The sequence below is a fragment of the Maylandia zebra genome, linkage group LG19 (assembly GCF_041146795.1).
Source record: "Maylandia zebra isolate NMK-2024a linkage group LG19, Mzebra_GT3a, whole genome shotgun sequence".
NCBI classification, from domain to species: Eukaryota; Metazoa; Chordata; class Actinopteri; order Cichliformes; family Cichlidae; genus Maylandia; species Maylandia zebra.
The window spans coordinates 29,550,166-29,576,336 of record NC_135185.1 but is presented as its reverse complement, the minus strand read 5'-3'; the positions used below and the strand labels follow the sequence as shown (position 1 = coordinate 29,576,336).

At 41.1% G+C, this 26,171-nt stretch overlaps 1 protein-coding gene across 3 annotated transcripts in view; it reads left to right on the top strand.

Moving 5' to 3' along the window:
* eml5 (EMAP like 5) overlaps positions 1-26,171 on the top strand; it is a 51,349-nt gene that overhangs the window by 17,942 nt on the left and 7,236 nt on the right. For 2 of the 3 annotated variants that reach the window (XM_004540667.5, XM_012923172.5), the window contains 24 exons: positions 347-548; positions 809-946; positions 1,066-1,322; positions 1,613-1,825; positions 1,911-2,078; positions 4,439-4,545; positions 4,630-4,748; positions 4,874-5,060; positions 5,213-5,318; positions 5,703-5,796; positions 8,565-8,665; positions 8,769-8,962; positions 9,501-9,612; positions 9,797-9,924; positions 12,882-13,023; positions 13,103-13,255; positions 15,901-16,032; positions 16,159-16,247; positions 18,324-18,500; positions 18,631-18,832; positions 18,921-19,047; positions 23,865-23,943; positions 24,998-25,127; positions 25,216-25,314. In XM_004540667.5, the coding sequence (XP_004540724.2) occupies positions 347-548; positions 809-946; positions 1,066-1,322; positions 1,613-1,825; positions 1,911-2,078; positions 4,439-4,545; positions 4,630-4,748; positions 4,874-5,060; positions 5,213-5,318; positions 5,703-5,796; positions 8,565-8,665; positions 8,769-8,962; positions 9,501-9,612; positions 9,797-9,924; positions 12,882-13,023; positions 13,103-13,255; positions 15,901-16,032; positions 16,159-16,247; positions 18,324-18,500; positions 18,631-18,832; positions 18,921-19,047; positions 23,865-23,943; positions 24,998-25,127; positions 25,216-25,314 (3,456 nt within the window). Of the gene's footprint in view, positions 1-346; positions 549-808; positions 947-1,065; positions 1,323-1,612; positions 1,826-1,910; positions 2,079-4,438; positions 4,546-4,629; positions 4,749-4,873; positions 5,061-5,212; positions 5,319-5,702; positions 5,797-8,564; positions 8,666-8,768; positions 8,963-9,500; positions 9,613-9,796; positions 9,925-12,881; positions 13,024-13,102; positions 13,256-15,900; positions 16,033-16,158; positions 16,248-18,323; positions 18,501-18,630; positions 18,833-18,920; positions 19,048-19,240; positions 19,256-21,712; positions 21,722-23,864; positions 23,944-24,997; positions 25,128-25,215; positions 25,315-26,171 lie in introns of all 3 variants that reach the window. The other variant, XM_004540666.5, reaches the window with a different exon arrangement.

Genomic DNA, 26,171 nt, shown 5'->3' with positions numbered 1-26,171 from the left:
ATGACTCAAGGACTGCCTCTCTGATGACTAAGACACCAAACATCAAAAGTGGCTGAAACTTTTGTACAGTACTGTATGTAAAGAGCATTTGCATCCTCCATCCTATACTTGCTGTATTACCAAAAGTCAGTTGCAAATCGGCTTGAAAACATGTGCCATCCTTGTATTTCTTGTTAAAAAATCCGTCCTAGCTTGCAGATGGGTATTATCACCTCCTGTTTTTATTATCCCTGTTGCGTCTTTAATAACGGCTGCCTTTTATAAGTGGCAAATGTCTGTCTGCTTTCATGTTTGCGTGTTATTTCGTTTCATTTTTGGTTATGTTTACCATTTGTGTTTCTGACAGGGCTGTCAGTGCGTAGTGTGTGCTGGCGAGGAGATCACATCCTAGTGGGCACACAGGACAGTGAGATCTTTGAGATTGTGGTCCACGATCGCAACAAGCCCTTCCTCATAATGCAGGGTCACTGTGAGGGAGAGCTTTGGGCGCTGGCTGTGCACCCAACGAAGCCTCTAGCTATGACTGGAAGTGACGACCGCTCAGTCAGGTAAAGCCTCAGCTTCCGTTCGTGCAGTATTAACTCGTGCATGCAATTTGTGTGTAAAAAGTTAGTCCCCTCCACTCCAATACAAGTTAGATTTGTAATGATGTTGATCTTTTGGAGTAATTGGAACTGCCTGGGTCCGGTTGTAAAGTTAATGTATCACAGGAAAAAGGCCAAATATCATTGACTCTTCAATTTGCACTTTTTCATTCTTCTCCGGTTGTTTTTACCTCTGCATTTTTCCTGCTGTTATGTCTGTACAGGATATGGAGCCTTATAGATCATGCGCTGATAGCTCGCTGTAACATGGAGGAGCCTATCCGCTGCGCGGCTGTAAGTACTGATGGTATTCACCTGGCACTGGGGATGAAGGATGGCTCATTCACTGTTCTAAGAGTCAGGTGGGTATACAATTCGAAAGTTGGATGGAAAATTTAGATCTAGCTATAAATCTCCTCTAAATGAAGAGGTTGCATTATTTGGTGTCCATTAGCTAATACATTCCTCTGCTTCCCTCCAGAGACATGACTGAGGTGGTGCACATCAAGGACAGGAAGGAGGCCATCCATGAGCTGAAGTACTCCCCCGATGGGGCCCACTTGGCTGTAGGCTCAAATGATAACTCGGTGGATATCTATGGTGTGGTGCAGAGGTACAAGAAAGTGGGTGAGTGCATTGGCTCCACCAGCTTCATCACCCATATGGACTGGTCCACAGATAGCAAGTATCTGCAGACAAATGATGGCAGCGGCAGGAGGCTCTTCTACAGGATGCCAAGTAAGTACAGGAATATAGACTGCAGTATACACTGTGACTTAGGAGATAGAGTAGCTCGTCTGCTTACTGGCAAGTTGGTCTCCAATCGGCATTTTGAAGCATCCTTGAACAAGATTTCAAATTGAGAGTGCATGTGTGTGATCAATAAAACACAAAGAATAAAGTGCATTAAATAAATTTCTGTATGATGTTGATCGGTCAAACAAAATATAGAAAAATCCTACAGAACTACCAGGTTATTTATTAAAGATGCTGCTTTGTGAGATAAAATGTTGCTCTCTTTTGTTGAGGTGGGAAGGAGGTCACCAATAGGGAAGAGCTGAAGTTGGTACAGTGGGCTACGTGGACATGTGTTTTGGGCCCTGAGGTTAATGGAATATGGCCCAAATACTCGGACATCAATGACATCAACTCTGTGGACGCCAACTTTAACAACCAAGTCTTAGTAACTGCTGATGACTATGGATTAGTCAAACTTTTGCGATATCCATGTGTAAAAAAAGGTAAAGACTATCTCATTTTATCACAAAAATGGCATTTAGGTAAAACTTTATACTCTTTTTCTAATGCATTGTCTCTTGATTTCAGGTGCAAAATTTAAAAAGTATTTAGGCCACTCGGCTCACATAACTAATGCTAGATGGTCACATGACTACCAGTGGGTAGTAACTATCGGGGGTGCTGATCACTCAGTGTTCCAGTGGAAGTTTGTTCCCGAAAGAAAGTCTAAAGAAGCTCTGCATATAGCACCTCAAGGTACAGTATTGCCCTCACTCTGGCTTTATTTGCATCACTGTACTTACTGTAATGTGGCGCTTTATGTCCTTCAGAACTGTAGGTTTTACTTCTGATCAATCCATTAAGGAATATTGCAGCGTTACATTTTAATGTAGGTGATGACTTGCATTACGGCTATTACTTATTTCATAAAATCAGTGGCTCCTGCCAACAAGACATCAAATTAGTCTGAGTGTGGAAGCCGGATGTCTACTCAATCTCCTCTTCAAACAGGAGGAATACTGTGTACAGCAAATTCTGTCTTACGTACTGTTCATTTTCATTTTACGGAGAGTTACACAAAAGCCCTTAGTCTCATGACAGACATTTTTAAAAGTTATCGAAGGGAAAGCACGAATATATTATTGATGGCTGAATTCCACTTATGGGAGTTCCTGCTCTTGTACATGCTGGTTTACAGTAATGGCTTACTAGGATACTTAATGGACCTGTGCCATCATTAATTCTGCCTGTGCTTGTCCTACTCCAAATGTCTGCTGTGATAACGGTCTGTGATACCACTTTCTTGTCTTTGTGGTATAATTTAAAAAAATGGAGTCAGGAGGTCATTACTTTGCTTTCAAAAAAACGCTGGGAAAAGAGAGATTATTTGGCTTGGCTCTGTCAAAAAATACTGCTGCAACACTCCTCCCACTGTCTTCCTGTGGTCCTAGCCTGTCTTGGAGGTCAATAGGTTAACTTCCCAAGGTGTTCAGCTAATGCAGCTCACCTGAGTGTTTCGACCCATTACAACTGGCCAATGAATTCATTTGATTCCGTTTGCGTTTATGCCTAACAACTCCATGGCACATGTGCTGATATTACTAGCTTCGAACAACATTTGTTTAATTTTCTGATTTTCCGTCTTATTTAAGTGAATGTATTGCGTAGACTACTTGTCATTTGCTTTTCGCCAGTTTGTGGAAAAATTGGGGGCTTGTCCAGGATCTTTTTTTGCTTGCAGACAGCAAAAGGAAACAGCTTAGTTGGGGAGTTTTTGTCTCACAATGTGGTCATGCTACACTTAATTGTAACATAATTGCCTTTACTCTCTGGCTAGCCTCACTCACACTGGATTTATTAATCGGGGCTAAGCACACTTCATTTTGACCTAGCATCTTCAGTTCTCTCTCTCTCTCTTTTATTCACACAAGCTTTTGAAAAACACTCTTGACAAGCACCATGGTCCATGAGTTTATGCATTTTGTGGCTTAATTGGGGAGATTTTGGAAGCATTGTTATTTTGTTCTCTCAAATGCGTTATAGAGCCATTAATTACTGATTATAGGGATATTTAGGGATCCAGCTGTTGTTGACTGTGCTGATAGTGCGCAAGTCTAACTGAGCCATGCTTGGGGCCACCTTTGTAAGCCGACTGGGCTTAAGGTTCACCTAATCATGCTAGGATACAGTACCTAGTGCTCACACTAATCAACTGAACTAGATTTTGGAGTTGTTGTGGACATCGTTGGGCACGTAGTTTGTCTAGTGCCTACGCAAGAGCCAGGTTAACTTTCTTTGATCTTCCAGTCTTTATGTTGTCTTTATGTGAACTATTGACCCTCTTGGCTGTGGCTCCATATGCACATACAGTACATGGAAGTGGTATCCATTTTCTCATCTGATTTTCCTAAATGCTTCGGAAAAAAGTGTGAAGCTACGACTGTTTGTCTGACTTAAACATTGCCTTTGCTAAATTCAGAGATTTATCACCATATATGTCATTCCTACCAATAATGGGTTTTATGAATGTAGTTTTTTGTCACACAATTAATATACTCCTCACTCTAACCTCATGAACTTGATGTGCTAACCCACGAGAGAGCAATGTGCTAGATTTCTTTCTTCTTGAACTTTTTTTTTTTTTAGCAAACCGTCATTTCTATAAAGCTCTGCAAAGGAACGGCTATCACATTAATTAAGACAAATCCAATAAAAGTGAATGAACCTTGGAAAGTATAATTGCATTGTCGTTCCCAAGTCATATTTTTTCCAGAGACAGACTGCCTTGTGCTCTCTGAAATTAAACCACATACTAACTGCCTTTCCTTTTAATTTTCCTAATGGATCTTGTGAGTAGCCGCCCTTAGCTGCCAGTTCTGCTTATTGCCATGTCTTGGCACGGCTTTACTGTGCTGCATCAGCATTATTGTACATTTTTCTTCACTGTTGTCACTGTGAAGCAGGACAGTCTAATAAATAGGAGATGTCGTAGTGTTATTACATGACTGACCCTGACTCCCACTGAAACAGGATGGTTTGTAGTAGGATATTTTTCTGATTTAGAAGCGGGGGGAATTTTCTGGCAAGCTGTAATGTAACCTTGTTTCTACCTACAGAGATACTGGCAGACTCTAACAGCGAAGAGTCAGACTCTGATCAGTCAGACGTACCTGAGATGGACTCGGAAATTGAGCAGGAGACGCAGCTCACATATAGACGACAGGTTTGTGTTAAAATCAAAAGCATCTCCTGGGAAAATATTACTGTGAAACAAGCAGTATGTGAACACTTTTCCACATGCATTCAGGTTTATAAAGAAGATCTACCTCAGCTCAAAGAGCAGTGCAAGGAGAAACATCGAGCAACAGCTATGAAGAAGAGAGAAAGAGCGCCAGGGAGTGGAGTAAAGCTGCACTTCATTCATGGGTAGGCTCAGAAATTGCATAATCCCACACCATCCCAGCATTAGAAGAATTTCAGCTAGAGAAGTCTCTTCATGCATAGTGATTAAATAAAGCCCCCTCACCCCCTACCCCTTTTTTTGTTTGCAGCTACAGGGGGTATGATTGCAGGAGCAACCTGTTCTATACCCAGACTGGGGAGATAGTGTACCATGTTGCTGCTGTAGGGGTTGTGTACAACAGACAACAGAATACGCAGCGTTTCTACATGGGCCATGATGATGACATCCTCTGTCTGGCTCTGCACCCCCTAAAGGATTTTGTAGCTACAGGCCAGGTAGCCGTTAGACTCCTAACATAAAATATTCAAGGTTTTGGGGGTTTATGGACCCCTTCAAAGCCTTTAAAAACCTTTCAGCTAGGCTATATCTGATCCAAAGGGGTTCACTTGGTAGATTTGTGATATTTGTATGTTTTTTGTTTACCCAGGTTGGCAGAGATTCCTCGATCCACATATGGGACACAGAAATGTTAAAACCCATGTCTGTTTTGAAGGGGTTCCACCAGCTTGGAGTGTGTGCTTTGGACTTTTCAGGTAACACACAGTCTTGCTTTGTCAAACTACACGTATGTAACCTAGACATGCTTTTAATACTAACAAATTATTTTAGACATCCTGTTTTAACAGGGAAACAAAAAAGTAATTTCACACATAAAAGAAATAGGTAAATTCGCAAGTCACCAGTTTTTCAGGCAGCAGTGAAGAACCTTATTCTGCTGTCTTTTAGTCGCAGCAGTCTGACAGCATCAAGGGGGAACTGTGCATCTGACTATCCCTAATTGGCCACAGATAGAGGCATGGTGGTGATCTGTATGTCATAGTCAGTGAATCACCTGCTGTAGATCAAACCCGCTATGGTGCTTTCATGTTGCTAATAAGAGCCAAACTTCACTCACAGACTGACTTTTCCATCCACAGCGGATGGCAAACGGCTGGCCTCTGTGGGCCTGGATGACAATCACACCATTGTGCTATGGGACTGGAGAAAAGGGGAGAAGCTCTCTGCCATGCGGTTAGTACAGTTTTATTACAGCATTTGCACATCTGCAGGGTGGTCTTTCAGGAGAGCTTTGACAAACCTCCCTGTTAATTCTACAGATTGTTTGAGCACTTTTGCTTTAAATATGGACATTTATAGATGAGAGCTAAATTGAAGCCACTTTGCTTTGCAAGGCTGACAATGTGATTGATAGAACAGAGGAGAAAAAGGGAATTACCTTTTAGATTACATGGCGGCTCCTCTGTAGACGTAAAGCCTGCCTGACTCTGAATGGCTAGAGCATGAGTATGCCCCAGGGCCTTGGCTGTAGATCCATAATCAAAGAGAATTACTTTTAACTCGTATACCAGGAGCTGCGTAGATGAGATCCTGGTGAGTTTGAGCTGCTTGATATGTCAGACGCTATTTGCACAAGGAAACGTGTTTGGAAAATGAATTAGAAGACAGTCTTTTGAGATGTACCCTGTTTCCCAAGGTGCAAAACGTACATAAAAGCAAATGGATTGCTAAAACAATCAAGCAATGAAAAGGAAAAGTGGTAACAAGCAAGCAGCGAAAACAATCATATGTCTTACGATGCCTGAAACAAACTGAACAATAAAGACTACAGTCGACAGACTGAAGTCTGCATTTTAAAAATGCATCCGATAACTGAAGAGTTGAGTATCCAAGACAAGCATGATACTCTGGTTTTCATCATTACCGTGGTACAACTAATCCCTATATATGATAATAATAATAATAATAATGGATTGCATTTATATAGCGCTTTTCAAGGCACCCAAAGCGCTTTACAATGCCACTATTCATTCACTCTCACATTCACACACTGGTGGAGGCAGCTACAGTTGTAGCCACAGCTGCCCTGGGGCAGACTGACAGAAGCGAGGCTGCCATATCGCACCATCGGCCCCTCTGGCCAACACCAGTAGGCAAGTAGGGTAAAGTGTCTTGCCCAGGGACACAACGACCAGGACAGAGGGATCGAACCGGCGACCTTCCGGTTACAGATGCGATTCCCAACCCCCTGAGCCACGGTCGCCCACGATGTATGTGAACAACACATAATTATTCACTCGCCAGGCTTGATACAAATGAATTAGATTACCAGACCTGAATTATGGGTTTATTTAGAGCATTAAAGGTGTCACTTTCTCCAAAAAGATATGGCAAGATTTCCAGTTCTAAAAAGCCGAAGGCACCAGAAATAACTAACAGGAAAGCATCCGCATCCCGAAATATCTCTGCTTTTGTTTTGTTGCTCATCCTACTTGATGTTCGTATTTAGTATTTACTCCAGTGAAATACCCTGTGGCTACTTGGGAGCGGTGCATTGCGGGTTGCTCTCCTGCGTGCTGCTTGCCAGGCTCTCACTGGAGCTTAGGGACAGCTAGAGCAGCCTAATCTCTTTTATAGACACTGGTGGGAAATACAGTGAGGTGGACAAAGAGAAATGGGGCTTGACAGAGCCTGGCTTGTACAGCACCGCTGGCAGAGGGGGTATGGGATGGAGAGCCTAAAGAGGGTGCTTTTATTAGTTTCACTGTTGGATTTAGCTTTTCTTTATTACAGTGTAACTGTATGGGCGATGTTTGTCAGCAGCGAGATTTAAGAAGTTCAGAGCAGCACAATAATAAGATGCAACAATGGAAACAGTTGGCACACCCTTATGTAATCATCTCTGTCAAAAAACATGCATCACAGCTTCCTCAGGGTAGCTGTGTTGACTAAATTTGATCAAGACTAAAATTAAATACATTTTCTGTGTGTTTTTGTTTTAGTGAGATTTGTAAGTACACAACACTTTTCAGTTAGTTTTTCTTTTTTCTAAATTATCTCTGTTAAACATATTTTGTCACTCTTGGTTTTCATTTTTACTTTTAATTAAAGATAAAGAGAGCTTTGTTTCTTAGATCGGTAACATTATGGTGTCTTATTTTGCTCATATTTTTAAAGTAGTTGATGTTTCCTCATAAAAATCATAACATCTTTTTCAGAACATATTTTTTAATGGATCCAATAGAGGAATACTGCATCCATCCAATTTTTTAACCACTTATCCAAATTTAGGATCATAGGGGGGCTGCAACCTCCTTCAGCTGTCACAAGACAAAAGGTGGGATACACCCTGGATAGGTCCCCAGTCTCCTGCAGAGCCTCTTGAATTACACTAGACAAAACCACCTTTTAATCTTTGAATTCAAGTGAATAAAATAAACCACCTAGCCATGCAGTCTGCCTTGACTTGTGAGAGAATGGATCGCTCTAAAGAAGTGAATCCATGCCCGACATTGATGTATGTCACTGCTCACTGCAACGAGTCAGTTTGTGAATGTTTTTCGTTTCTTCCACTGTAAGTGGTGTTATTGAGAAGTGTAAGCGTTTAAGAGCCACAGCATCTCATCCACTAACTGGCAGACCTTGTAAAGTTACAGAGCGGGTTCACCGAGTGCTGAGGGGCATACTGCATAGAAGTAGCCGACGTCAGTAACTACAGAGCTCCAAATCTCCTGTTGTATTAACATCAGCACAGAAACTGTGTGTTAGGAGCTTCATGGCATGCTTTCAATGACTGAGCAGCTCCTGTAAGTGGAATATGTATGCAGCCTAAAATGTTTGTCCACATAGTGCATAATGATGTAACACACATTACACGTAACTACACAAATTAAATATTATTTATCTTGTGATCTAGATATAAGCATTTTAATTTTGCAGCAGTGTAAAAAAAACGTGCAAATTAAAAGTTTGTGTTGACATTTTAAAATGTTGTTTTTCAGGGGAAGCAAGGACAAGATATTTGTTGTCAAAATAAATCCCTACCTTCCTGACAAGCTCATCACAGCTGGTGTGAAACATATGAAGTTTTGGCATAAAGCTGGTAAGACCTGCATTTCACTGTTGACTAGCAGAACAGCCTCTAAAAAGCAGAACTGGGGCTCAGCCGTGACACATCTCATCGTGACTGTCTGGGTCTCTTTCAGGTGGTGGTCTAATTGGGCGCAAGGGAAACATGGGGAAGACGGAGACTATGATGTGTGCTGTGTATGGCTGGTCAGAGGAGATGGTGTTTTCAGGCACATGCACAGGGGACATTTGTATCTGGAGGGACATGTTCCTGATGAAGACTGTCAAAGCCCACGACGGACCTGTTTTCAGTATGCACGCTCTAGAAAAGGTATAACACAAATCCAGGAGGAAAGGCTCTTCCCCTTATCAGGCGAAGTTTTGTCTTTAACTTGCAGATCATTAGATATTGTTCTTCTGTCGTCATTTTAAAGGGATCCTGTTGTGCTTTTTCTTATTTTATGGTGAATGTCCATTTTATGTGAAAGTAATCCCTCAGCTCAAACCTCAAGCTTCAGTCTGCTGATATTTGTTGAGATGTCAGTGAGAGCAGATATTTTTAATATGCTCATCTCAGGCACACAGCTCTGGCTCTGAGTATGTGCTGTAGATTAGAAGAAAGTCGCCTTCAATGGTGAGGGAGGGAGTTAAAAGATATGCTTTCATACAATTGAATGGATTTAAGGCCTGGGCCAAGACACCAAGGTAAATTAGGAGTTACTCAGTGTCCAAGAATAAAATCATGCAGTTGGAAGCAAGCACAATAGATCCCCTTTGAAATATGATATTAGAGTTCCCAGTTACATCTGTTTAGATCTCATTTTAGAGATCATTGCACCTTTACATGTTACAATATTTTGGCCCCGTAGGGATTTGTGACTGGTGGAAAGGATGGTATTGTAGCGCTGTGGGATGACACTTTCGAGAGATGCCTCAAAACCTATGCCATCAAGAGAGCAGTCCTAGCTCCAGGCTCCAAAGGTAAAAAAGGTCACCCTGTTCTCAACTGTCTGCTGCTGCCCTTGGATCATGTTTGTCTAGCCATTATGTAATGCAAATCCATTTAAAACATTCAGTGCGTTTAACTGAAATGAAGATTGCATCCTGTAGCCTGGTCCCTGCTAAGGTCTTTGTGACTTCATTCTTTATTTCACTGACTCTGCAGGGTTGCTCTTGGAGGACAATCCCTCCATACGTGCCATATCTCTTGGCCATGGCCACATCCTAGTGGGAACCAAGAACGGCGAGATCTTGGAGGTGGACAAGAGTGGTCCCATTACTCTGCTCGTCCAGGTAAGAAAAAAATCACATAGCGAATAACATACGCAGTCATCAGCTTCAGCCTGTACCAGCCCAGTCAAGATATTCAGGAGGATGCTATTTTCTCTGCAATATGATGAGCTGGAAGTCTTTAACTTGACACAAGTAGTGGAGTCGAACGTCTTCTGAGCCAGTAAAGATTTCAAAGGTGGAATATGTGCTTTATTTCACAGATAGAAAGCGGATGCATGATGAGGATTGTGATGTAATACATTTTCCTTATTGTCGAAGCGTTCTTAACAACATAATACTGGTGCCATAGATTACTCATCTGTGCAGGTTAATTTTCAGCATGGCGCCTAAATTGAATTACTGGACCAAAAATGAAGGGTCTTTTAGGAAGGTGGTGGAAGGATTAGTCTAAGGTAATGTGTGTGAGAACCGATGGCATGTTTCACTCTATCTTAACAGGCATTAAGGTTGATGTGAAAGTGCCTCTTTATGGGTGCAAAAATCTAAATAAAGATCGTCACAATATGTTACACTTTGTAAACTAGTCTGCAGTAATAGATGCATATTATAGTATGGTTAATAGTCTAAAACATGCAAACTTACCAATGCCGATTCACAGAGGAAATAGTTGTAAATGCTGATGAATTACTGGCACTCAGTGGGAGGTTGTTAATTTGGTTAAGTGCTCCTACAATTTCTCCTCATCTGCCTTGATTTTAGGCAGATGGAGCAAATGCTATTGATTGCCCTTTAGATCGCACAAGAAGCGATCAATTGACGAGAACGAACGGGGACGGTTTATTCTACAAGCTAATGAGGTTAACTGTGTTAGATGAGCAGAAACTCCATGAATACTGGTATGTATAGGCCAGGGGTGGGCAATTCCAGGCCTCGAGGGCCGGTGTCCTGCAGGTTTTAGATCTCACCCTGAATCACATGATTAGTTCGTTACCAGGCCTCTGGAGAACTTCAGGACATGTTGAGGAGCTAATTTAGCCATTTAAATCCGCTGTGTTGGTTCAAGGACACATCTAAAACCTGCAGGGACACCGGCCCTCGTGGCCTGGAGTTGCCCACCCCTGGTATAGGCAGTAAAGAAAGAATACAACGATTTATGTGTGTGCAAGTGGTATTCTTGTTTATTGCTGACATCAAATAAACACTGCTCAAAAAAATTAAAGGAACACTTCAAAAACACATCAGATCTCTGGAAAAAAATCATCCTGGATGTCTATACTGATATAGTCTGGATGTTGGGATTTAAAGGAAGCCACATCAATTTACTGCAATGACAATTTTAAACCTACAGAGTGCTGAATGGAAAGATACCCCGAAAATCAAAGCAAAAAAATGTTGCACCAGGCTAGTCCATTTTATCAAAATTTAATTGCAGCAACTCAAAATAATCAGTTGTTTGTATGGCCGCCGCATGCTTTAATGCATGCCTGACAATGTTGGGGCATGGACCAGTCCCTCACAGAGCCCCTGAACAGTCTGAGGTGCAGACCATTCCAGACTGACCCACCACCAAACTGGTCGTGTTGAATGATGTTACAGGCAGCATAACATTCTCCATGGCTCCTCCAGGCTCTTTCACGTCTGTCAAATGTGTTCAGCGTGAACCTGCTCTCTTCTGTGAAAAGCATACTGTATCAGTGGTGGACCTGCTTATTCTGGTATTTTATGGTAAATGCCAGTCGGGCTCCATTGTGCCGTGCAGTGGACATAGGCCCCACTTAGGCCACCCTGATGAAGTCTGTTTCTGATTATTCGGTCAGAGACATTCACACCAGTTGCCTGCTGGTGGTCAGCAGGGCTCTGGCAGTTTTCATCATGTACCTTCAAAGGAGCAGATACTGGTCCTGCTAATAGGTATGTTAAATACTTGCCCGGCTCTCCTAAAGTGACTGCCTGTCTCCTGGAGTCTACTCAGTACACTTGAGACTCTGCTGGGTGACACAGCAAACCTTTGGGCAAGGGCACGAATTGATGTGCCATCCTGGAGGAGCTGGATTACTTGTGCGACCTCTGTAGAGTCCAGGTATTGTCTCATGCTACCAGTAGTGACACTGACCTTGGCCAAATGCAAGACTAGTAAGAAAAAAAAACAGACAGAAAAGATGAGGAGGGGGAAAATATCCGTGGCCTCCACCTGTAAAACCATTCCTGTTTGGAGGGTTGTTAATTTCATTAACACCAAAGCAGCTGATAGTGAACAATAACCCACTCTGTTATTTAACTGACCAGATCAATATCCCAGCAGTTTAACTGACTCGATGCTCTAAATAAAAAGTGTCTCTTTATTTCTCTATGTTTAAGTGTCTCTTTTAACATCATAGGCTTTGATTTTTCACTTCTAATCACTGCATTGTAGTGTTTTGTAGTGAAGCATGGTGCAGGCTTAGAATATCAACATCAAGTCCTAATGTAGATATTGATTCCCACAGGGATATGATGAATTACAATAGAATATTTATCGCACATAATGGAAACTGTAAAGCCATTATAAAAAGTTTTTTTGTGTGTAGTATTTAGTCATAAATGACTAAAATAGTTCATGAGGACCCCTTGTTTAATTGTATAGCCAGTGTACCCATAAGCAGACACAAAATGAGACAGAGTGGACCAATATTAAGTGAAATTATATTTACTGATTCACAGAATACGATAAAGGAAAAGTGCTCCCTTAAGAAAAATCAAGTTTGATCAAATCAGTGCTAAAGAGCTCAGAAGGAATACGCAGGAGGGAGGTAAGGCAAAAAAGATGTATGAGGTGAGCCTTCAGAATTAAGAAAACGCAAAGAGAAAAATAAATTAAGTCAACACAGAAACAGGGAATAAAAAACACAAAATCAGACACAAACAATATGCATATATATTCATGTTGAATCATTTTTCAACTTTTTTTTCCTCCATCACCTGTTGTAAAAGTGTGTTGATCACTTAAATCAAATATTTCTGCTTTTGTGTATTGGCAGGGTCACATGGAGGGTGAAGTGTGGGGCCTGGCCACTCATCCCCATCTCCCTCTCTGTGCTACCGTCAGCGATGACAAAACCCTGCGCATATGGGACCTGTCCCCGAGCCACTGCATGTTGGCTGTACGCAAACTCAGGAAAGGTGAGTCACTGTTGAAAAGCTAACTGATAACAGGAAGTGGATCGTCCCAGGCATTTAACAGACACCTTGTCCGCCGCAGGCGGCTGTTGCTGCTGCTTCTCCCCTGATGGCAAAGCTTTAGCAGTGGGCCTGAACGACGGCAGTTTCATTATTGTGAACGCAGACACCCTGGAGGACCTGGTGTCCTTCCACCACCGCAAGGACATCATCTCAGATATCAGATTCTCTCCAGGTCTGTCTGCTCACCTCCGCATTTCCTCACCGATACAAAACTCTGAGAATAAAATAGACTTCTAAAAGCCATGTGCCCTCCAAAGCATCTGAGTTTACAGTACGTAGGATGCTGTGCAGTATTTCAGCTGGTGTATATATTTTCCTCCCGCTGTGAGTCGGAGAGATATTGCTGCAGGCATGACCCAAATTAATGGCTTTCTGTAATAAGGCCAGACAGAGAAACAGCAAGAGAGGAATGAGAAACAGTGGGGGTGGACAAAGTGAGAGCAAGAAACTAAACTCTCTTTCTCTTGGACACTTAACCTTAATCTACAATGCAAGGGATCCTGTTTCTCTACCCAACACCCATTCTTTACTGAGAGTGCCTTCCTTAGATTAGAAGGCATTATACAAAGTTGTGTAGTAATATTTATTATTATTATTATTAACCTTTATTTAACCAGGAAAAGTCCCATTGAGATTAAAAACCTCTTTTGCAAGGGAGTCCTGGCCAAGAGGCGACAACACGTTGAAATTACAAAGTTACATACATATTATAAATAACAATTACATTTTAAAAACATTTTTCTCTGGCTCTCTCAATCTGGACTTAAAAGCATTTAATGAAATAAGATCTGCTATCTTCCAGTCTTTTTGCATCATGTTCCATGTGAAAGGGGCAGCATAAGTAAAAGCCCTCTTTCCCAGTTCAGTTCTGGCAAATGGAACATTGAGCAATAAAAGATCGCTTGAACGCAGGCTGTAAGAAACAGTACTTCTCCGTGTGAGCAGATCGCAAATGTAGGTGGGCATTTGTCCAAGCAGGGCCTTATAAATAAAGATGCACCAGTGAGCAAACCTCCTGGAGGACAACGAAGGCCATCCCACTCGAGCGTACAGATCACAACAATGGGTCAAGGCCCTACAGTTTGTAATAAACCGTAAGGAGGCATGATAAACTGAGTCAATCTTATGAAGACACTGGGCGGAAGCATTCATGTACAGCAGATCACCATAATCTAAAACAGATAAAAATGTAGCATTTACAAGACGCTTTTTTGTCTCAAAAGAAAAGCAAAATTTGTTTCGAAAGAAAAATCCCAATTTTAGTTTGAGTTTTTTCACAAGATTGTCTATGTGAGGTTTAAAGGTCAGAGAATCATCAATTAAAAAGCCAAGATATTTATACGTATGCACCACTTCTATGAGGTTTCCCTCAAGAGTGGACACCAAGGGGACAGTTTGAGGAAATCTCTTCATGTTTGAAAACAACATTAGCTTTGTCTTTTCAGCATTGAGAACCAATTTCAGCTCCAGAAGTGTGTGCTGAACCACGTCAAAAGCTTTCTGCAACGATTCTATTGCCTTTTCAAAGTTTGAGCCAAAGGAATAAATAACTGTGTCATCAGCATAAAAATGCATACTAGCATTGGACACATTTTGTCCCAAATCATTTATATACATGATGAACAGCAGAGGTCCTAAAATTGAACCCTGTGGCACCCCAGTGTGAATATTCAAAAGTTCTGAGCACAGATTTTCACATTTAATGCATTGAGTCCTGTCACTCAAATAATTAGTAAACCAGGAGACAACATGTCTAGACAGCCCCAAAGAAAGAAGCCTATGCTTTAAAATGGCGTGATCCACAGTGTCGAAAGCTTTTGACAGGTCAATAAAGCGAGAAGCACAGTGCTGTTTTTTATCAAGAGCAACAAGTATGTCATTTATCACTTTTGTGGCAGCCGTGACAGCACTATGCTGTTTTCTGAACCCAGATTGTAGTTTTGAAAGAACTTCATTAGAGTACAAGAACTCTTTTAATTGCTCACTGACGAGAGACTCAAGGACTTTTGCCAAAACACACAAGTTTGATATTGGCCTGTAATTAGTCAAAATGGCCGGGTCGCCTCCTTTTAATATTGGCGTAACAAAAGTTTGTAGTCCTTAATTATGCTATTATTTTTTCAAGTATGTAGACCTTTCTAAACAGCAAGATGAATAATGAAACATCTGATTACTTCTTGTTAAATTCAGTTGTGTAAATCCACAAAGAGCAGTAAACCTCACAGTAGCAGCTGCTGCAGCAGGTCAGCTGATCATAGCCTGTGCACACAGAAAATCTGCTGGAGCTGTCAATAGAAATGATTGTGAGTGATTTTAATTCCCCACACTGAGTCACTTCGAACAATCTTAGGGTTCATTAGAATTTAGAATTAGAATCTAGAAATGCACAAAAATAACTGGTAGAAATGTTCTCCAAAGAGCTACGTCTTACTTTCTTACTTCTACTACAGGGCCTGTACTTTTTCACTTTTACTTGAGTTAAAGAAGTTGAATCACTACTTCTTTTAGATAGTATTTTTTAACATAAGTATCTGTACTTCTGCTCAAGTAAAGAAGAATTATGGAAATCTAGACTTTGAGGTAATCCAATATTTTCTTTGTGGGACTAGAAGAGAAGACAAGGTAGGGAGACTAAGGGGCCGTGTTATTGTTTATTTATATGCCATATGTACATTATTCACCTGCTTGTGATGCTATATGAAAAGTCAGGTGATCACCTAAGTTAGAGTGATTTGATCACAAGGGGACAACTTTTGCGATAATTCAGTCTGGACTGAAACTAACTTGCCCTTTTATCCTCCTTTCTTATTGGCTCAGGAGCTGGGAAGTACCTTGCAGTGGCATCAGGAGACAGCTTTGTGGATATTTACAATGTAATGAGCAGCAAAAGGGTAGGAGTGTGCAAAGGATGCCTCAACTACATTACCCATCTGGATTGGGATCGGAGGGGTAAGCAGGTTCTTAAAATGCTCACTAAATCTCTACAAATGACTGTTTAGGAACCAGTTATAGATTCAAAATCTCGCTGTTAAAAAAATATTCACCAATATACCCACTGGGCTCTTTAATTAACAGGAAAACTACTTCAAGTCAACACGAGTGCTAAGGAGCAGTTTTTTTTCGAGGCTCCTCGAGGCAAAAGGCAGACCATCCCAGCTACAGAGGTAAGCAGTGAAGAAAAGGCACAACATGGTTATGGTGCTGTTGGCACACATTTTCCCCTCGGGATCACAGGAGGCTTGGGGAAGGGCAGTGAAGCATTAAGACGGCCCAGTTTTCACCAGTATCATTCTAATTTTGGCAGTGGAAGTGGGATAGTGTTTAGGGTCACTTTAAAACATTGTGACATTCACACTGCTTGTGAGGCACACAGAAACAGGGAGCGTTAAGAAAATAAAGGTCAGAGATGAGAGATGTCACTAGGTCACGTCTCAGTGGAGCATTAGACGTCCTCCCTTCTCATTTTACCTCATTGTGATCCATTCGTCTATTATTCCCTAACATTCCTAGTGTTAGTCCGCAGTAGTTATAGGATTGTAATTGAAAGGTTAGGTCTGCTCTTGCCTGGCTTGTGTTTTGGGTTTTTTTTTTTTGCCTTTTTCTTTGTTTCTATTGATGAGATAGTTTGTGCTGTGGAGAGCCTCAAGGCTCTGTTCGTGGTCCTATTTTATTTCCTGTTTATTCACTAAATATTTAAATTTGTCATTTTAATACAGCATGCCATCTTTATGCCAAAATCCGATGTTATGATCACATTAATTTGTGCAAAATCAGATCAGAGAAACGTAATAAACGGGAAATACATACAACAGGCAACTATAACTATGAATATAAATATAAAAGAATACAAATATTAAATGTGTCTGGGATATTATAGGTGCACAGGTGTGTAAATACACATCGTGGCTTACAATAAGTAATGGAGTGCAGTGAGGGGTGTTTAGTCCTGTTCAGTATGGGTAGGTCTGACCCAGTTAGAAGAATTAAAGAGTCTGATAGCAGCAGGAAGGAACGACCTCGTGTGTTGTTCCTTCACAAAGCGGGTTGAAGGAATGTGTTGCTGAAACGGTCAGTGTGTCCAGTGTGTTATGAAGGGGGTGGGAGTCGTTGTCCGTGATTGCCAGGACTCTTGCCAGCATTCTGTCACCAACCACCTCCTCCATACTGGAGCCAGCAGAAGTTAGCATAGCTTAGCTTAGCAAATATACTGGGAGCATGTGTAAGCAGCTAACTAGTTGAGCCAGGTCTGTTAAACTATTTTCCACTTTTCCAGTTCTTCCTTTAAGGCAAGCTGACCATCTTACAGCTGTAGCCTGACATTTAACAGACATCCAGTGTTATTTACATAGTGGCAGAAGCACAAAATAATAGGGAGTGAATTCCACCAACCATACGATACTCTCTGACCAAACAATGATGATGGTAGGAAACCCATCGTCTGATAAAACTTTTAGCAAAAAAAGGACAATGTCAATGTGTAGTTTAAAGGCAACATGATGATCCTTTGACGATCCTGCAGTGATGAATGTTCGTATTAAATATGACCCTAGTTTCAAATAATTAGGTAATCGTGTCTCTAAGTGAAACTTACTGTGAGTCTAAAACTCAACCTTCAGACTGCCCTAAATGCTCAGTTTCAGACACTTTTTTCCACTATTAACAATTTATGACATCAGTCAGTGCTGATTTTCCTAATAAGGCTTAAGAAGCCCCACCTGCCTGCTGTTTAAACCTTTTATTTGCAGCGGGCAGTATATCACAGCTTGAGTTTTTACATGGGTAAACTAATGTGCTGCAACAAAGCTTCTCTGCTTGAGTCCTGGAATAAAAATATAAAGCTATAAATGACCATAATAGGTCCACTTTAAGCTGTGCACTAAAAGTCTGTCACATCTGACTCTGGATTTTTCTTTTTACATTAAGAAATTTGTGCAAAAGCTTTTCCAAGCAGCACATAATTATTCATCCAAAAGATATATTCTTATATTTTAAATCATTTCCTTTGGCAGCTGGTGTATTATAAATTATCTTCCTCCAGCCACTGAAGATTACAGATGGTTCCAAACGTTGAATCTTCTAATAAAGGCATGGTGTGGGGTTCTGTAGGGTTTAGAATTCAATATAATATTTTAGTTTTACCTGTGAGGCTTCTTGGAGTAAAACCCTCAGACTGTATTTCTAACCTATGTTAATGTCCTTCCAGTTTGACATTTGTTTTCTTATTTCCTGGCTTTATTCAGGTGGAGAAGATCGATTGGAGCACATGGACGTGTGTCCTGGGAACATTTGTTGAGGGCATCTGGCCTGTGATAAGCGAGGTCACTGAGGTGACCGCTGCCTGCCTTAGTAATGACAGGAAGGTGCTAGCAACAGGAGATGATCTAGGATACATCAAGCTCTTCAGATATCCTGTCAAGGTTCGACACAGTGCATAATTCTCTGTATTATCTTGTTTAAACATCGCATGACTCGAGTTATAAGTTGTGCAAATTTTATGTTAATTATGTGTTAATGTCACAAATGTTAAATAGCGTCCTTCTCCCCCAGGGGAAGTATGCAAAGTTCAAACGCTACGTGGCCCACAGCACACATGTTACTAATGTGCGATGGACCCACGACGACAGCCTCTTGGTGACTGTCGGTGGGGGTGACACGTGCCTCATGATTTGGGCCCACGAGCCCGAGGGCCACCGCGAAATCAGACAGTGTGACAGCGAGGAGTCGGATATTGAGAGCGAGGACGATGGAGGCAAGAAATTGAGTTCTTCTAAGATTTTTATTTGTCAGACGTGATCCTCTTGTCGAATGAAAAATCGAGTTTCCTTTTGCCCCACCAGGTTATGACAGCGATGTGACGAGGGAGAACGAAATCAACTACACCATCAAGGCCTTATCCACCAACATGCGACCAATGACAGGCGTGAAACCCCACTTGCAGCTGAAAGAGCCCTCTGTGGATGAAAGGTATTCCTCACTGAAGCAGTGACGCAATAATAATAACGAGGCTTTTGTGTCAAGCTAAAGCCAAACCTGACTTCTTCACACAGCCCTGTCCTGTCCCTTTCCTTTTGAAATAACTCTGCCTTTTCTGCTCTTCTTTCCTTTAATGGCTGTCCATCTGTCACTATCCTGCTCCATTATTTTATTCCACTTGAAGACAAGGGGTAGTCAGGTAAGTTCTTGTAATTATATAGAGCGATTCTGCTAAAGCAATAAGCATAGGCACATAGGCAAACTGTATGTAACAGCAAAAAAAAGAAAGAAAGTGTGGCCTTGATCCCATTACATGTTTTCACACATGCACCATAACCCTTAGTTTTTGTAGACATTACCCAACTGAGATGCACAATATTAACTTTGCTCATATAGCAGCTCTGAAATAAAGATTATAAACTCTTTGAAACTCACTTTGACAGACAAGCAAAAAGCAGAACACCACATTCAAACAGGAAGTCAATCGTTAAGCCCACAAAATGGTCAAATTAAAAGGTTAATATAAGGAAAAGGGGATGGCAAAATGCACAAATCAAATTTTCATTATAAAAAACACCAACAGTTAAAAAACAAAAACACAAGAAAAGATAGGATTACATAAAAGCTGTGCTACAAAAATATGATTTAAGAAGTGATTCGAGGAAAATCTGCAAACCTTATCTTTCAAGTCAGGTCATGCTATATCCAAGCAAAGCATTATCACCTTTAGAGTTAAGCTTTGAATCTAGAGTGGCTCCTCTTGTGAATCTGAGAATCTCAACATTTCTGCTGTGCAGCCTGGGGTACGACACAGACATGTGTTAAATGTACAAATGTTAAAAATGGAAAGAAGCCAGAGTAGGGGTAATGTGCTAAAACTAGTCAAAAGATTGATTTGATGCTGATTCTGAACTGGTTGTAGGCAGGTGAGTGAGGAGGGAGTCACTACAGTGAAGCCTTAAGAAAATAAAGTGCAAAATAAATAACTTTCCCCAAGTCAGAATTAATGTAAGAAAACAAATGACAAAATCAGTAGGAAAGGATGTGAAACAATCTTACCTACAAGCTCCTGAGTACAGATTGAGTGCAACGCTTTAATGTGAAAAAAAGTGCAGATCTGTCTTGTCTTTGACACACTCCAGTAACAGTTTCTAGTTTCCGCTGGAAACTGAAGTTGTAAAATCTTAGTGAGAAGACCCAAAAGTAGAAGGTGATAAGAACAAGAAACAGGCTTCATATGGTAATATGTTAATGCAAGCAGGGATCAAAACACGGATCAGAAGCACAAAGAGAGAAGCTTGACAAAGATGGATGAAGTAGGACTATATGCACAGGTGATTGACAGACACAGGTAAAGATGATAAGGTGTGGCACACAGTCATAAAAGAGGGAAAAAACAGGAATTAAAAGCAAAAATGATCAATGACTTGGACTTATAAAGTGCTCTTTTACTCTAATTGAACACTTGAGCACTTTTAAGTACAAGCCACAGTACTTACAGCGCTTTCTTCTATGGATTTATGCACTAACACACACATGCACACTCATACAGATGAAGTGAAGCCAACTTGGGTTGGGTATCTTTCCCAAGGACACTGAAGCAGGACATGTGAAAAAAACAGCTATAAGTATTGCTGAGACATGAACATGTACAGAGCCCTGCAGGGGACATTGGAGAAAAAAACTGCAAAGCACTGAGTTAATGTCTTTGTAGTTGATGCCAAGCTCAAAGAAAAATCTCTGAATCTCTCTCGCAGGTGTGTGACAGGTTTCAGTACTGATTTGAAAGTGCATGGACTTAAATGAAAAACTTTTGCGCGATCTTGCAAAAATATATCTTCAATTTTTCCTTCTCCAGTGTCCCTTGTAGAGCTCCTTAAACATGAACACCAAACATGGTAAAAAAAGAAAAAGATGAGGGAATACAGAAGAGTGCGAGAGAAGGGACATGAGCAAGACAGAGAAACACGAGAATTAGAAAGAATCACATTAAAAACAACACATCGACGGATGATTGTGTTCATTTTTCGTTCTTGTCTGGAGTTCATGTTTGAAAAAAGCTGGACAAATTAAATCCCTGTTTTGGGCGTTCTCACTACCAGGAAAAAATGGGGCTTAAAGTTCAATAAGACATTGAATTATTTTGCTGCAGTGTCCTGTCCTCGTTCGTAGTCATCGCAACAGAGTCTGAACAAGTACTAAATCTTTTCAACAGTCAGCGACTCGGGGAGAAATGGGAGGATTATAGTGATATCAAGCGATAAGAAATATTAACATTATACATGATCATCCCTTTAAAAGTCTTTTAGACGATCAGTTTCTTATTGTTCCAGATCATGCATTATGAACTTTCCCACAATTATAAAACATCTCGAATGCATCACCGACTGTCGGTGCTTCAGATTTGTTCTTTCACAGATTGATTGATTCATTTATTTTTTGACATCGACGCAACCAACCACGCAGCATCTTCTGGGCAGCGGTTGTCATAGAAATGGACTTTGGTTGTCATGGTTACACGGCGGCACTGACTCTTGTACTTTATATCCTCAGTGGCTGAGGTGTTGCTTTGCACGTGTCCGCCTGGCAGCAGTGAGCGCTGTGGGAAACCTTTTTTTCTAACTCTTGTTTTTTCTTTGTCATTGCTGCCATGAAGAGGATCGAGGTAAGTTCCTCACTGTGTTTTTCTACTCTTCATTTTCTCCTCGCTATCACTTTTGTGGTCTTTTTCTGACCTGCATTAACTACGGTTTGTTCATATAAAGTTACAGGAGTTGGCTTGTAGAAATCTGCTATTTTTGGATTGTTGGTGGTCCTGCTCTGACCTCTTGCCTCTTACCCTTGACCTCAAACTTGCACAGAATTTCAAGAGAAGCCTAACTTTTAATACACAGCAGGGGTTTCAAATATTTCAATATTGGCTCACCAACAAGTCTAATTCAGCCTATTGGATGGCTTTGCAAAGTGTGAAAACTGCAGTAACATCATTAATTACACCACTGCTCCCTGTGTGGGATGCTAGCTTTACTTTTCCATAGTTTGAACTGTGAATAAATACTGCTATTGTTTAGTCACTAAACCTCAAAAAGGGCACTATTCTAAGATACATTTTTAAAATAGCTTTTATTTTAATTGCCACATTTCAGACATTAATCTAGTTTAAACAGGAGTCTTTAACCCTGGAGAACCCATGGGGTCAGATCCGACCCCATTGGTTTACTAGGGAAACCATGGGGTTAAATTTGATCCCATGGGTTTTCCAGGGTTAAAGTTTGCAAAAAAATTTATAAATTTTGCCCGAGTGGGGTAAATTGTGTCTTTCATTTGGGTTTGTGTTTCAGCTTTTTTAAACTCTTTGCTGTGATCCAGGTGAACATTATTAGAATTCTGTTACTTATTAAAAACAGAAAATTTGGTGCGACATTGAGATTGAGACTGAATTGAGTTTGACAGCCCTGATTTAAAGAAACACAAGAGCTGAATTGTAAATGAGTAGTTTTCTATTGGAGTTTTGTTTGGTTGTTTTCATCGCCCACAGGGTTGTGCAACATGAATTTGTCTGCCAGGGTGAGGCTATCGTTGCGGTGACATCCTGACCTGAACTGTGCTTTGGTCACGCCAACACAACTTTTCGCCTCGTCAGCCCCATTTCCCAGATTCCAAAGCAACTTTTGTGCACACTGGAGGAGATCCAGCACACTTCGCATGGGAACAAAAGAGGGACAGAACAGGACCTCAGAGAGATCTAAAAATAGCAGCCAAGCTGAAAGCTGTCAAGAGAAGCCTGAAGAGATGATCCTGAAGGGGAAATCATCCAAATTTAAACCAGGAAACGATTTCTGTTTTGTCAAACGCTTACATTAAAAAATGATTCTGTCACCTAAGTGTGCTCGAGGCAAACGAGGCAAGGTTTAACAATTCTTCCTTGTGCTAACTTTTGTATGCACAAAATAATGAAAATGAACAGGTCTAACTGTTGGTTTAGTCCCACATTATGGAAGCATAGTGGTGGCATTCCTATGACTGTTAAAGTAACATCAGTAATATGACCAGTGCACTGAATTGATGTCATGCCACTGCGTTCATATATATTCATGGTTTTTATGGCAGTAGTTACTACTGACCGCACATGTTTATTACTCCTGAAGTCTCTGCTTTATTTGGTGGTGTTCAAGACGTTCATTTGTCCTGGATACTAAACCTGTCGTGATCCTCTTTAACTTAATTTATAGCTTTCATTCTCTTCTTCTTCTTCACACACTACAATAACTTTTGAATTGTGATGGATATTGAGCCAGTTGAGCTACTACGTCATTGATATTCCAGTTTATTTTGTGTTTCAGCTCGAAAACAGTAGAGAGGCAGCTTGCTATTGATATTAACCACTAATTACTTACTAAAATATACTATAAGAAGTGTAGTGAAGTTCTTAGGTGGAACCAGTTGCTGACACAAGTTAATAATTTTAAAAAATGCTTGAGGAAGATGACTCGTCGATCTGACTGAGCACGCACCAGGGAGGAGGCTAATAAGACAGCAGTAAATTAAATCAGACAATAATGAAGGCACGATTGGAAACATAAGCAGGAAACTTACCCTGAAAATTAAACAGGAAGTAACTGAAAGTGATAAAGAAGAGCTCACACAGCCAAATACAGGAGACGCAGAGTGCTGTGAAGAGTAAGCAGTGTTATATTCATGTAACAACGGTAGTGCAATGATCCTTATTATGTTCGTCATCATCATTATTGCTGTCAGCATGAAAAGCAGCTCTACGCCAATTCTCTTATCACAGCTGTCTGTTTCAGGCCTCCTGTCAGCAGAGCGCTGCCACAGCCAGAGAAGCTGCAGACCAACAATGTCGGCAAAAAGAAGAGACCCATCGAGGTAAGGACCTAATGTCATGAGTGCTGGTTTCATTTGAACCCTGGCAGGGGTGCTGTGATCGTCACGTGGAAGATTTTGAGTGTCAGTCACTTCTTTTCTCGTATTGCAGTTCTTTTCCTGCATGGATTCATTGTGAAAATGAATTTATTAAATTAAAAAATGGGCACTCCAGCCTTCTGGACTTTCATACAATTAATCTTATGTAATGTAACACATGTGTAGGTGTGATGCACTCTTTTGTGTTTTATTTTTGCCTGGTTTTAGATTGGAGGGTAAAAGATTAATGAGTTTCCAGTTGTGCCAGATATTTTCCTTTTGCTTGGGGATTTTGATAAGTACGTTTATTTTGATGAAATGTCACAGCCGTTATGTGTTTCTGCGAGATTTTGGCTCGTGCTCTCTGTTCTGGGATGTTTTTAGGAAATGTGTGCACCTCAACTAGCATGCAGGCTGAAAACAAGGTCAGGGAACAATACGTTAAGATTTTCATCAAACTGGCAGCAACACTTTAAAGCTTGGAAAACGCTTTAAAGCAAACAGTACAACGTAATTCAGATATTTTGAGAAAAAAGGCTTTATTGTCACATGATCTCCTGTGACCTTCGTGGTTAACAGTCTGTGTGCCCACAGATTCAGAGAGGTGCCACAACCACTCTTAACTGTTTTATCAGAGGAGACAAATGCATGCATTGTAAATATTGAAGGACACATGTCCCCTGCATCTGCTGAAATCTACACTCATGCCTCATATTCTCACCTGAACACATTAATACAGATACACAAATGATGTATTTATGTAGACCCAAGAAGGCTTGTCTGTCTTAGATTAGCAGATGATTGAGAATGCTGTTTTCTAATGTGATCATTTTAGCCTAAGACACTGCATGCTCGTCCTCAGTCCACATAGCCTCTCTGTGGATGAGGATGATGATGATGCTCTAATCGAATGATGGCGATCTTCAGCGAGCAAGCTGGCCCTGAAGATCTTGGTTGTCATGGCGTTAACCTTTCTGACTTTCAGATCGCCTTTTTTTTCCCCCTGACTCTCCCACAGGACCTGGTGTTAGAGCTGGTGTTTGGTTACCGTGGCAACGACTGCCGCAACAACGTGCACTACCTGAATGAGGGGACTGACATAATCTACCACACGGCCTCCGTCGGTATCGTCCTCAACTTGACGACTTGTAAGTCGGCAGAAGATCGACTAAACCATCAAAGCAAAAAAAAAAATCACGTATTTAATGTAATGTGTGTATGTGTGTATTCACACAGCCTGCCAAAGTTTCTATGTGGAACACAGTGATGACATTTTGTGCCTGACCATCAATCAACACCCCAAATTCCCCAACGTGGTGGCAACTGGCCAAGTAGGTATGTTTGTGAAAAGTCGCCCTCCTGTGTCAGCAGCTGCTTCTTTCTCTAGTCTCTGTCCTGTGTTGGATTACCATACATCTCCCTCTTATAGGCTTATCAGCACAATCAACCAAATCTCCAGATCACCATTTTTAAAACATGAATACAGATGAGGACAACATTATTAGCACTGCTATGAAATTTTACATTTTTGTTGAAGTTTTTCCAATGCCACTTGATGCCAAAATATAAAAGAAATCAGTTTAGACTTGAGAAAACATGTCAAGAAGTGGACTGAGAAGTGTCATCAAGAAATTCAAAGGAAGCCACGTTGTACGTAACAAGCCTGGCAGAGTAAGGAAGAGACAGATTTCAAAGACTCGTGGGAGATGTGCCTAAAGACCCCAGAACAACTGCCAAGACTTGACGTAGCCGAGTCATTCTCCAGAGGACAATCACTAGAGCTCTGCAGAGGAATGGACTGCGAGGTTGGAAAGCAAGAAAACTGCACTTCTGCAGAAGAGACACCTTCAAGTCAAACTGAAGTATCCTAAGGACAACCTGCAGAAAGATTATGGATACTGGAAGTGTGTCCTTTGAGCATATGAGATGAAACTGGAGCTCTTTGGACACAGAAGCTGCTTATGTTTGGAGAAAGAAGGGAGAGGCCTACAACACAAAGAACGCCATCCCCACCGAAGCTGTGCGGACGCTGCAGTGTGTCAGGAACTGGGAATCGGGTCAAGGTGGAAGAAAGTCATGACGAAAGAAGGAAAGTAAAGATTTGGGAAGAAAACAGCAAAAGCGTGTCTGGGTCGTTGCATTGTCTTCCAATACGACAACAACCCAAAACATCCATCACTCCTGGTGATGAA